The sequence below is a fragment of the Triturus cristatus genome, chromosome 1_1 (assembly GCF_964204655.1).
Source record: "Triturus cristatus chromosome 1_1, aTriCri1.1, whole genome shotgun sequence".
NCBI classification, from domain to species: Eukaryota; Metazoa; Chordata; class Amphibia; order Caudata; family Salamandridae; genus Triturus; species Triturus cristatus.
Window position 1 is genome coordinate 1,244,241,226 of NC_140579.1, and position 13,263 is coordinate 1,244,254,488.

General features: G+C 48.3%; 1 protein-coding gene across 2 annotated transcripts in view; it reads left to right on the forward strand.

Annotated features, from left to right (window-relative positions):
• The window catches only part of TRIM33 (tripartite motif containing 33), a 695,715-nt gene that overhangs the window by 409,251 nt on the left and 273,201 nt on the right, over positions 1–13,263 (forward strand). For both annotated transcript variants that reach the window (XM_085652097.1, XM_085652090.1), the window contains one exon: positions 9,114–9,463. In XM_085652097.1, the coding sequence (XP_085508223.1) occupies positions 9,114–9,463 (350 nt within the window). The remainder of the gene's footprint in view (positions 1–9,113; positions 9,464–13,263) is intronic.

Consider the following 13,263-nt stretch of genomic DNA (forward strand, 5'->3'; position numbering starts at 1 on the left):
TGCTGCTATTGGTCGAAGAGCCAGGTCTTGAGTTGTCTCCTGAAGGTCAGCAGGTCTTCGGTTTGTCGCAGGTAGAGGGGGAGGGTGTTCCAGGTCCTGGCGGCGCGATGGGAGAAGGATCTGACTCCGGAAGTTGTTCTCCAGATGCGTGGGACCATGGCCAGGGCGTGGTCAGCGGAGCGGAGTTTCCTGTTGGGTACGTAGAAGGAGAGTCGACTGTTGAGATAGGCTGGGCCGGTTTTGTGGAGTGCCTTGTGTGCGTGGATCAGGAGCTTGAAGGAGATTCTTTTGTCGACGGGGAGCCAGTGCAGGTTCCTCAGGTGGGGGGGTGACGTGATCGCGGCGTGGGACGTCGAGCATCCAGCGTGCGGAGGCGTTCTGGATTCTCTGTAGTCTGTTGATGAGTTTGAGCGGGGCTCCGGCGTAGAGGGCGTTTCCGTAGTCGAGTCTGTTGCTGACTAGGGCCTGGGTGACTGTTTTCCTCATGTTTTTCGGGATCCATCTGTAGATCATGCGGAGGGTGTTGAAACAGGTGGAGGGAACTGCGTTGACTTGTTTGGTCATGGAGAGTTTTGGAGTCGAGGATGACTCCCAGGTTGCGTGCGTGGTCGGTGGGGGCCGGGGGGGGACTCCAGTGACGTGGGCCACCAGGAGTCGTCCCATGCGGAGGGGTTGGACCCGAGGATGAGAATGAGGATTTCCGTCTTGTCTGTGTTCAGTTTGAGGCGTCTTTCCTCCATCCAGTCTGCGACGGCCTTCATTCCCTGGTGGAGGTTGGATTTGGCAGTGAGGGAGTCCTCGGTGAGGGAGAGGATCAGCTGAGTGTCGTCGGAGTCGAAGATTATGTTGAGGTCGTGCTGTCGGGCGATGTGTGCTAGTGGTGCCATGTACACGTTGAACAGCGTCGGGGCTGAGGGAAGATCCTTGAGGGACGCCGCAGATGATCTCGGAGGCATCTGATCGGAAAGGGGGGAGGCGGACTCTCTGAGTTCTGCCGGAGAGGAAGGAGGTGGTCCAGTCCACGCCTTGTCTCGGATCCCTGCGTCGTGGAGGCACGTGCATAGTGTGCGGTGGCAGACGGTGTCGAAGGCAGCGGAGAGGTCCAGGAGGATGAGGGCCACCGTCTCGTTGTTGTCTAGCAGGATCCTGATGTCGTCTGTGGCGGCGATGAGGGCGTTCTCGGTGCTGTGGTTACTGCGGAATCCTGATTGGGACGGGTCCAGGATGTTGTCTTCTAGGTGACGGGTGAGCTGGGTGTTAACTATTTTCTCGATGACCTTTGCTGGGAACGGAAGCAGGGAGATGGGTCGGAAGTTCTTGAGGTCGCTCGGATCCGCCTTGGGTTTCTTCAGTAGAGCATTGGTCTCTGCTTGCTTCCAGTTCTCAGGGAAGGTGGTGGTCTTGAAGGAGAGGTTGATGGTTTTGTGCAGGTGGGGTGCGATGGAATTGCTGGCTTTGTTGAAGATGTGGTGCGGGAGAGGGTCGGACGGGGATCCGGAGTGGATTGTTCCCATGGTCTTGATTGTGTCCTCGATGCTCACGTTGGCCCAGGTTGTCAGGGTGTCGTGGGCGGTGGGGTGCGGTGGGTTCGGTGCGGCGCGGTCGGCAGGGGTCGTCCGGGGTCTGAAACTGTTATGGATGTCGGTGATTTTCCGGTGAAAGAAGGTGGCGAGGGAGTCGCACAGGGCTTGCGATGGTGGGATGTCGTTGGCGTTGGAGCTGGGGTTGGAGAGTTCCTTCACGATGGTGAAGAGCTCCTTGCTGTTGTGTGCGTTGTTGTCAAGGCGGTCTGTGAAGGAGGTCCTTTTGGTGGTCCTGATGAGGTGGTGGTGGTTGCGGATGGCGTTTTTGTGAGCAGTGCGGCTGTCTGGCGTCTTGTTGCTGTGCCATATGTTTTCCAGTTTCCGGCAGGTGCGTTTGGAGTCTAGGAGTTCCGGGGTGAGCCAGCTGACTCTTCTGCTGGTGTCTCTGCTTGTGGGATTTTTCAGCGGGGCTACGGTGTTGGTGCAGTCGTTCATCCAGCGTTCGAGGGTGAGTGCACCCTCGTCGGGGTTGGTGGAGTTCGTCAGAGGGTTGCATGTGAGGCTTGTCTGTAGTTGTTCTTAAGTGACTTTGCCCCAGCAGCGATGGGGGGGGGTCTGTAGTGTGCGGTGGTGTGTGAGGGGTTTTTGGAAGGAGAAGTGGATGCAGTGGTGGTCTGTCCAGGTGAGTTCGGAGGCGTGGCTGAAACTGACATGGGGGCTTGAGGAGAAGATAGCATCTAGCGTGTGTCCGGCGATGTGGGTCGGCGTCTTGACGAGCTGTTTCAGTCCGAGGTTGGCAAGGTTGTCTTATCAGGGTGGAGGAGTTGCTGTCGTTGTTGTTCTCCAGGTGATAGTTCAGGTCTCCGAGGAGGATGTAGTCGGTGGAGGTCAGCGCGCGCGTGCTGATGAGGTAGGTGATGGAGTCGCAGAATTGAGGCTGGGGTCCTGGCGGTCTGTAGACGAGGGTACCTCTTTGGGTGGTCTTGGGGTCCGTGTGGATCTGGAAGTGCATGTGTTCGGCGGTGTTGAGGGTGTCGTTGGTGTTTGTTGAGACCCTGATGGTGTTTTTGTGGACGATGGCTATTCCTCCTCTGGCCCTGTTGGTGCGGTCTCTGCGGGTGATCTTGTACCCGTCTGGGATGGCTATGGCGATGTCTGGCGAGGAGGTTTCATTCATCCAGGTCTCAGTCAGAAAGTGCCAACTTTTAAAATACCAAAATATTGCTTAAAAACAGAACAGTAACTAAATCTTATTTGCTCACCTGTTTCGAGGAACTGTCCCAGGTCTGAATCTAGGATCCAGTCCTGGAGTTAGAAAAGTAATCCTTAAAGTAGCTAATTGCATTTAACTTGAAATTCCCATTGAGCTCAATATATTATTGTTTGAAATTGTGTTGCCTATTGCAACCACTGTAACTATTATATGCAAAAGTCTATTGCCTATTGAAAAGTATTTATCTAAAGCATCTGTGGAGTTTTGAAATGTGAAAACATTCTTTAAAAATCACACGAATAACGAAAACTTAATTTATTACAGGTTTACAATTGCTTTTTCAAACTGTTCTATATCCAGTAACTTATTACTGAAAAGTATTTAATGATTACCTGTGCCAGACATGCTTGGTTCTAAAAATAAAGCAAAAACCAAAGGAAATGATGGACGGAGTGTTGAACATTGCAAGCACTCACCCCCAGTCAACTGATCTGGGTTTAATCCATCACCGTTTTTTAGCCCACTCAGCCACCCCAGTTCAGACATGGCCATATGCAAATCAGTCTGACCCTGTGCCTCATGGGAACAGTGCAGCCCGAACTGCCAAGCCATGTCTTCCCTGGACCGGAAACAAGCTTCCTAGGACCGGTGTCTGGCATTTCAGCCGTCTTCAGCCAGGCTTGCTTGAATCCAGTGGCAAAGTGAGCAAGGGACTCACGTCTGAGCATACCCTGCCAACTTATGGCAAACAAAGCAAAAACCAAAACAGTATATTTTTATACAAAAACAAGTGGCCTATAGTTCAGTTCTTGAGTGTGTGAATTCATTTGCTGACTGAGTGTGTGCATAAAATACTTAACACTGTCCTCTGATACTGTCTTACTGCTCGACCAAGCTACCACTATTGGAGAGTAAGGTTACATCTAACTTTAACCTCTGCCTACCTCTGGGGACACTTGGACTCTATACGCACTATACCTCATTTTGGTGTAGTATATATAAAGCCAGTTTCTTGCAGAGGCCGGACACAGAAAACCTGTAGCTGCCCTGGTAGGTAGAGATGCTAGGGGACATAGGGACACCGTTGCTCGCGATCCCAAATCTCAGGGGCTTCTGGTGCAAGGGTGTCCTTAGGCGTCATAAAAGTCTTGCCAGTCAGGTCGCGGTCAGGGGGAGTCTTCGAGTTGATGCTGCAGGCGCTGGGGAACTTTCACAGGCCCGGTGGGCGACTTGGGCATCGGGTGCAGAGGTGGGTCCAACGCTGGTTTCGCGGTTGATCAGCTCAGAGCTCTTTGTTCTTTAACATTGGTTTCTGCTGTACAGATCCACTGTGCACGGGAGATCCTGGTCTTTGTCGAAGGCTGGCAGTCGCTGGGTTGCAGGACGAGTCGTCTTTTGTCGCAGGATCGTCGAGGGCTGCAGACAGGCCTGTAGAGCTGGGGCCAAGTTAGTTGGTGTCTGTAGTATTCTCTGCTGGTGTAATATCCAGCTCATCTTAGGTCGTCTGGAATCGGATTTGAGGATGCTGGCGGTGCTATCTAAATACTAGATTTAAGGGCGTTACAGGGGAGTGACAGGCACTGACCAATGGGTTCCTTACCTGGGGTGTCTACACCCTTTATTATGCGGGCCTCCTGTGGAGGGGAGGGCATAGTCCTTGCCCTGATTGGATAAGTCCTACTATCTTCAAGATGGTGAACACTGACAAATGTGCTTCTCTTCGCCTCCAGCACCTGAAGGGTGGAGTTGGCAAAGGGGGGCACAACTCCTATTCTTAGTTTTCCCGACGCTTCTCCTGCCAAAAGTGGGGGTTTGAACTGCGGGCTGCCATCTGCTGCTAGTAGCAGAGTCTTGGTTCGCATTATAAAGGCAGCACAGCCTTTGAATCTTCCCTCCAAAGCACTCTGCCTCCTTGGGGGAGGAGGTGTCATACCTCCACATACGATGGGATTCGTTTCTGGCCTCAGAGAGCAAGGGCTCTCGATGCTGTGGTCTAGAAACATGTCAGATGGTGGCAGGCTGCATAAAGCCAGTCAGAGAGCACATCAGGGTTGGTAGGTTTTCAGGGGACACCTCTGAGGTGCCCTCTTAGTAAACATTTTGAAATTTAACACTGGCATCAGTATTTATTTTTAAAAGTTGTTTGGCACCAAACACTTTTGGGTTAAGTGAAGCCGTCATGGTGCTGGGTAACCGAGTTGTTGTGTTTCTAGCCCATTTACTCTCTGTGCCTTCCTTGGTACTTACAATATTAAGAATATACTTAAAATTTTTTGGGGCATATCTGCTCATACAGATATGTCCACAACTGAGATACAGTGCACCCTGGCTTAGGGCATATAGGGCTTGCTACAGGGGTGACTTAACCATACCTTAGGTAGTGCAGCTTTGAAATAGCACACAGGCAGTGTGCCATAATAACTTTGTTGTGTTTGTCTGCACCAAGGCATGCAGTCTACAATGGTGGTTACCATGGCCTTGGTGAGGTGTCCCTAGGGAACCCTCTTAAGTCTCATTGCCCTAGATATCAGGGGTTCCATTTACCAGGAACTTACGGGGGGGTCTGAAGTTGCCAATTGTGGTACAGTGTTAGGGAAGGAACACTGGTACTGGGAACCTGTGTCCCAATACACTTCTGCCAAAGTTGCATTAAAACAGAAACCCACTTTCTCATACCTTTTGATTCTGTGTTGATCAGACAGCCCTAGACTCCAAACCGCTTGCATCAACACGGTTTCCATGATGGAAAGGAATCCATTCCTATTCTGTCTTCATTGTCGGGCCAAGTATCCGAGATCCAACCTCTTAGAAGTCTGCATCCAAGGTTAGTCTCCCGACCATTGTGTCGTTTCCTGTTTGGCCTGTCTTGCATGTCACAACAAGAAAATCTTCGGAACAGACAAGCCTGTGATATCGCTTCCACTGCCCATGAGGCATAGATGGGAGGTGAGAGATTCCAAACGTCTTTGGAGAACAAGAGGAGTCTGATGTCGCAGAGGTAGATGCCCCAGGCGTTGCCATGGAGGTCACTTTTTCACCTGGAAGCGTCCGTTTGGAGGCAGATGTCCAGTCCGAACAGGCTGCGCAAGCCCAGCGCACTCAAAAGATCGCAGTGACTATGCATGACCCAATAACTCACCACACACAGGTGCAAGCTTCTAGCTCCCAGGTTGCTTATGAGGCCTCCAGTGCACCACTGCAATCCAGCCATTGTAGACACTGACATTCAAAGATGGACCCAATGCCTTAGTCACATTCAGCGCCTAAGTCCTGCTCCAAGCCTCTACCCCGCAGCTTCGGCTCTGGATACAAATTCCCATCCTCAGCTACCCTTCGTCTCAAATGGTTTGGAGCCAGAATCCTTGAAGCCGAGAGATCACACCTAACCGTTTGGAGCCGAGGCAAAGTTTGGTATCAAGACTTGTTGACGGGAAGCATTCGTAGCCAATATTAGGCTCACCATTCTCCAGTCATCTCATTTCTGCAGCTCCATCAAGGCTGCCGTCCACTGGGGCATCCTTTACTACTTGAGGAATTTGATGAGCCAATTTGAGCGACTGCAGGAACACTTGGATGCTCGACAACAACACATTCATATTCAGCCAAGCAGAGATCGAATTCTGGCAAAGCCTCCACTTATGACACAGGACCCTGCGCCTGACGAAAGGAAGCTAACTTTTGAGTAAGTTATCAAACCCACCTGTACTACAAGCTCCCAAAAAGCAAAAGATACGTGACAGGACAACACTTCCCCTGCCTCCTGCTCATCCCCCCTCCATCCCCACCTCCACTTGAGTCTCCTGCCTTGCAACAGCATTCACCTAGAGGTTCTTCATATTTGGGGATGGGGACGCACCTAGGCCCCCTTATCACCCATATGACCACTCATAACTCTCATGGTCCAGACCCATGGGATGACTAAGATGCTAAACACCACCACACACAGACCCAGATCTGTACCCTACTAAGCTGTCACCTCCTGATACTTCACACCATGAGGTGTAACAGTCCTGCCACGTTACACAACGTAGAGCTACATGTGCAGTAAGACGACAACGATTCACTTGTGGAAACCCTCTCCTCCCCCCATGCTCCCTTCAATATTTCCCCATGCTTTAAGGTGTCCTCAAGCCTGCCACCGAGATTTTCAAGGACCCTCCATGGCAAGAGTCATCGCTCCTAGGGTAGATAAGAAGTATAAGGCCTCCCCTAATGACCCTTCATACATACGTTGCCAAGTACCCATGACTCTTTAGAGATTTATGCAGCCAGAAAGCGTGCCAAGGTGTTTCACCTCCTCCTGACTGGGAGAGTAAGAAAATTAGTTATGGGAGAAAGAGAATGGCAGCATAGTCCACGTCCCATTGGTGAATTGTGAATTCAGTTTGCTAACTCTCCTGGCACGACCGCGCACATTTGGACCAAATAGCGGACCTATTAGAGCTTCTCAATCTACACATATAAAGGGGGAAGCGGTTTCCTTCTACCCTGACCTCCCCAAAACACAATTCGCACAGCAGAGAGGGAGGAAGGAATGTGTGCTATGGTTCAATTGTTGATTGAATGTGGCATGTGCTGTGTGCAAAAATACTGCCCTCACTCACAAATTGTGACATGCTTCATCATCGAGCTTGCTAACCGACACCGCTGCACAAACCAACGCCTGGGGTGGAGCATCAGCCTGCTCTGTCTGGACGATCTGCCTGTCCTTCAAGGTGTTCCAGCCCTCAATCTGAGGTGGATTACTTAAGGTCCTGATTAACAACACAACAGCAATGTGGTATGCCAACAAGAAGGGTGACATAGGCTTGTGCTCAGGGAGTCTGAAGGCCGTTTCATAAAGCCTCCTTTATGCTTCCATTTATTAAAAACTTTCTAGCAGACCTTTCTAAAGGTACTTTCTCCTCTTTGGAACTGAACCTGGTTCTTTCAAATTTAATTGTTTCTCCATTTGAATCCATACACAAGGCTTCATTGCAGTATCTGTCAAGGAAAGTAGATTTTTTAGTGGCCAAAACACAAGCATGCAGAATTGAGTTTTATACTCTTATCAGCTGCTGAACCCTATACTATTTTTCATTGTAATATGGTACTCCAGAGCATTACTTTTCCAGTGGTTTTTTGTGTGCTATCTACTCCAGTCGAGCATACCCTCCATTTTATAGACATGAGACGTGTGTTCCTTTTCTATCTGGATAAAATTAAGGAACTCTAATAAACTTTTTATCATTGATGCTCTTATGCATACCGGTATAGACACACAAATACAATCTTTCTCTCTGGATTATATCTTGAAATACTCTCCATTTACCAGTTGGCCAACAAGCCACTGTCAGGGAGACACAAAGCTCAAAGCATTTCATACCAAAGGAAACATGGCTTGGTTAAACATTTTGAGTCTGATGTGTATAACAGCTGCTGGGAAATTCATGCTTGTGTTTACAGAACACTATGCCTTGATTTGTATGCAAACACTGATGTTTTTGATCAAGCTACCCTCAAACCTTTTGGTTGAGGCTGCCATAAGACTGGTCTGTTTTCTGTGGTTGTGCACCTTTTTTATCCTGCTTGGCCAAGATCTGTAAGAACAATTTGCTTGCTAATGTAAAGTTTGATTGAAGATCTTACGATGCAGAGGAAATAGTTACTTGCATGTGGTCCTTGTTCTGTATCCTGGTGCTGCAATGAATCCCTGAATGACCCACCCTTCTCCCAATTTGTCCACCTTAGCGTATCTACCCCAAAAGAACTGATGCGTAGAAAGTTGCTAGTTCAAGGAGAAATGAGATTGGAAGCCCCTGGACTCCTAAAAGAAAGGGTGCTTATTAAACTTTTCATTCTTAAGGCCCACAGTGTCTTGTTTCCTTATACGATGAGTAAAGCAACAGTTGTGTTGCAGTTGCTGCAGTTGCTGCAGTGTAGTTTGGGGGGGGGGGGGTGGAGAATCTTTGTTTTTTTGTGTGCATTATTCAGAAAGTTTGTGTATTCCTCTGCCTATGTACATGCTGGACTTTTTCCCCATCCTGCTTTAAACATATATTATATGGAATGTGTGCTGGGGGTCCTCTCACACAGCAGAGAAGTATTCGAACATGTATGACTCCAGTGACGATCACAACAGTGCAAAACCTGGACAAGAAGTAACAATTTCTTGTCTGCCACCTGCAAGAATGAGTAGTTCGATGCCATTCAGATATGAGTGTTTTTAGGTGATTGCTTTACTGGAATACATGTACCTAAGAGCTTATATATTTGAAACTATTTGGCATTAAAATTGTGTGGCTGTTTGCTTGAATTTCGTAGTGGTAACAGTTTCTTTATTTGCACTTTTCGAAAATGTGGCATTTATATATTTACATGTTTTCATTTTGTTGTAGTTGAGCAGTCCAGAAAGCAGTCTCACGCCCCCTCTGTCAAGTAATGTGCACTTGGACAATGAGCTGGATGCTGTAGGGAGCACTGACAATCATGTAAAAGCAGAGCTGACGAATGCAAGCAAAAGTTGCAAGCAGTCTGCACAGAACAATCTAGTAAATGGGAAATCACCAGTGCGCAGCTCCATGCATCGATCCCCTAGAGGTGGTGGGGAAGGCAATAACAAAGAGGATGACCCAAATGAGGACTGGTGTGCTGTTTGCCAAAATGGAGGAGATCTACTTTGCTGTGAAAAGTGCCCCAAGGTCTTTCATCTCACTTGTCACGTGCCTACACTTCTCAGCTTCCCAAGGTATTTAACTCTTGAATATTACAGTTTGCATGTGGCATAATCACGGTTCAGTAGCAGACTGCTGTCTAATTTGTTATGATAAAAAGCAGTTGACTCCCAGTAAATTGTAGAATGCTTTCACAGTCCTCGATAGTCATTTTAATGATTTCACTTGCGAATATCTGTTCAAGTATGTATTTGTGTTTCTAAAGAATGGCTATGGTTGAAGATGATAAACAGGTGAAAAATAACGATTGAAGTGCAAAATGTGTGTCAATCTGATTACTTCATGTTGCATTTAAAAGTTTAATAATTAGAATTTATGAAAATGTTTATAGCACTCCTGCCATCTGGTGTTGGGCTTGAATGTTTGCAAGTCTTTTTTAGGTCTCACCTACGCAGCGCATATGCGCTGCATAGGAGGGCCTTTACCAGTCGCTCTGCTCAATTTCAAGCACACACTTGTGCGTGTGGTGGCAGCCACCTTGCGGGAGCAAGCAGCGGCGCGCCACAAGCACAAGTGCAGTGCTTGAAAAGTGAAGACCACGCACGCACTAATCCCGGGCTTGTATTTGTGTCAGCGCATTTCCACAGGTGATACGTTTTCTCTAATTCTGGGCATGCACAGTAGGTTGTTAAAGCTGCTGTCGATTCCTTCATTCACACTTCCGGAACTACGTCGCTCCAACTTATGGTTTTTATTGTTTGTTTTTTTTTTAGCTATTTGCCATGCTGCACAGTATCTTGCCAACGCTGTGCAGCATGGTTTATAGGCATTCTTAAAGCCAATAGTTGCGAACGGCATGACATGGTGTGGCCTTGCCAGTACACATTGGCTACTCCATGGAACAGGGTGTTTACTGTCGCCCTGGGTAAACGTTCTATACCCCCCCCCCCCCCCCCCCCACCCCCTCCTTGCCTGTCCCCATCCATACAATTGCAGATGCTGCTTCCAGGACCTTCTCGATGTATGCAGGATGGGATGTATTTGTCTTTCCACTTAATGATAGTGTTCTGTTCAACTGGTGGTGCAATTTGACTAAATGCCAATAAAGAAATGTAAACAAAAAAGTAAGTGCTTTGTGCTTTACAAGGCATGGGCGACTGCATCGTGCAGGCAATGTTTGTTGTAAGATTCGGATAATCAACAGTAAAATCCAGCCCACTAGGCCATAAAATAAGCCAACAGACAGACAAAAAACCGGACCCCACCGACCAGTCAGACCAGCTCTCCTAGCACTGCCAGATTGCCCTAGGCCAGTCCCACCCTGTCTCTCACTAGTATCTACTATCTAATCATAACACATAGTCACCACCACCTTGTTTACATTTTATTAACTACATGCAGCACGCTTAATTTTCTCAGTGGTGAAGGTGAACTTTAAGTGGGCCAGTCAATCTGGTTACCGCCTGTTTCTTGTGAAACATGTTGGCTGACGTTTCTAAGTTTAGAGCCCAATTTCCACAAGGAAGAGAGAGCACGAGTTTCACAATATGTGAAATAACTTATTTTCACGGCTGTGTGTAACTATTTGATTTGTGGTTTGGCACAGTCCATATTTAATCAGTAAGTTGGCGCCTCAGTGCGCTAATAAAAAAAAGGTGGAGAACGATCACTGAATCACCCACTATGGTGCACTCTTTTTAAACATATCACAATTATTGTTGGACAAATGGAGCTTTTACATTTACCTCCCCCCTCCAGCACTCTCCAGTGTGGGATTTTGTTAGGGTTAACGAGTCGGTGGCCTGTTTTTTTCCCTTGTTACTTAATCTACAAGTTAAGAATATGTGGGAGGTCCCCATCCCAACTGGCGAATTTTGTCACGAAAGCAGGAGGTTGTGAGCAGGGACGGCCCGTCTCTTTTCATGCCAGAACATCTCCTCCAAAATGTAAAGTTTGTGCTCGTGTTATCTTAGAATCTCAGGGCTTTGGCTTTCCAGTCTCGCTTCTGTAAAGGTAGGGGTACAAGACAGCCCTGTTACACTCTCTGACAAACTACTGTTGGGGAGTGGACAGAGAAAGTGCGGTCAGGTGAATTTTCTTAATGGTTTTTTAATGGTTTTTAGCTGCTGAACAGTCTGCCATGGTGGAAAAGGATATGAGCCCTGCAATGGTTCGAAGAAGTACTCTAAGTCACATGTCTGGAGAGGCGTCTTTCATTCAGCCAATCACTAATGTCTTTATGATGGCCTAGCAAGGTTCTCTGCTGGGTGCTCTTTAATGTATACAAGTCTTCTTTATTTGATCTCTAGAAGGGCTTCCTGTGTAAATAGACTCATGCTGATAGCACACAATTCCAAATGAAAATGTTTCAGGTCCATTCTCCTTTGCACCCCTAGAAGACTGCTTGGTTAGACTCCAGAATTTGATGGCAGACGTCGGCGGAATAATGTGAAAAAAACATTTGATCTTAATAGGGCATAAGAAACCCTCTTACCAAATTTGTCTGCCTAGAACCCTATGTTCGAGGCATATGAGCTGCAGATTGTACACTGCATAGATAGCCATCTGGTGTTGGGCTCGGATGCTTGCACCTTGTTGTTGTCTTGGAACGGTCTTTTGTGGTCACGAGCTGGTGACTCCTCCCTTGGACAATAGTGCGCATGGGCATCGACTCCATCCTCAGATTGTTTTTTTCCGCCATCAGGTTCATATGTATTTTTGCGCTCCAGTTCGGTGCTTTATTTTCCAAACCTTTTCGACGCGCAAACTATCTACATCTCGATGGTATTGTTTTCGATCGCGTGATCTTGGGCGCGCATCTCAACTACTCGATTCCAGCCGTCGACGCGGGCTGTTGGGCCTATTGGCGCCGTTCAGGCCTACTGCTCATGAAAAGAACTCCATTTAAAAAATGTCCCCAGTGTTGAGCGAAATTACCACACAGTGACCATCACAAGGTCTGTAACCTGTGGCTCTCGCCCGAGCACGACGAGAACAATTGCCAGGCCTGCGCCTCTTTTCGATCAAAGAAAACCATCCGTGATCGCCGGGCCCGACGACACATCATGGCGCAGCAAGCCGCTCCGGCACCAGTGGACATCTTCAACGAAGGCCCTGATGTCCCGGAGGAGGTTTCTGAGGACCTGCAGCTCGTGTCCGAAGCAGACTACTCAGACGACCACATCACACCTGGTCAACGAAAAAAGAAGGCCCTGGCCCCCGTCGCGCCGAAAACAAGCTTCAGAAGCCCCGCCCTCGGTCTCTGCTCCAAAGATAAAAGACAAGCCTTCCGGTAGCTCGGGACCAAGCAAACCGCATATCAGTGTCCCCTTCGGCACCGAAGACGGGAGACCAACCTACTCCCCAAAAGAAGTCGGCACCGACCACCTCGACCCCGAAAGAAAAACCAGCATTGGCATAGCCAATAGGTCTCGCCTTTGGGACCTTATGTGTTTAGCCATGCAACAGTTGCATAACTAAATACTTATAAGGTCCCAAAGGCCAGACCTATTGGCTATGCCAATACTTGATTCTGTTTAATACTGCTCTGTAGTAATGGCGGCACCCGTGCTTTTAAGTTAAGCATCTTAAGCTAAAGTCGGGTGCCGAGATTGCTTCAAAAGTAAAGAATTGTCTATTTCTTTACTTTCTCAGCACCTGACTTTAGCCTAAGATGTTTAAGCTAAAGCACGGGTGCCGCCATTACTACATAGAAGTAATAAACAGAAGAAAAAAAAGCAAGCGCCCGCTTTGAGAAATGACTGCCGTGGCGGGGGGAAAATGCTACCGCCGGCCACAGCTTGCAGTGCATGTGCGCGAGTGGTGCGCGCAGCAGTAATCACGCCATAAGGCGCCTCTGCTCAAGCCCGCACAC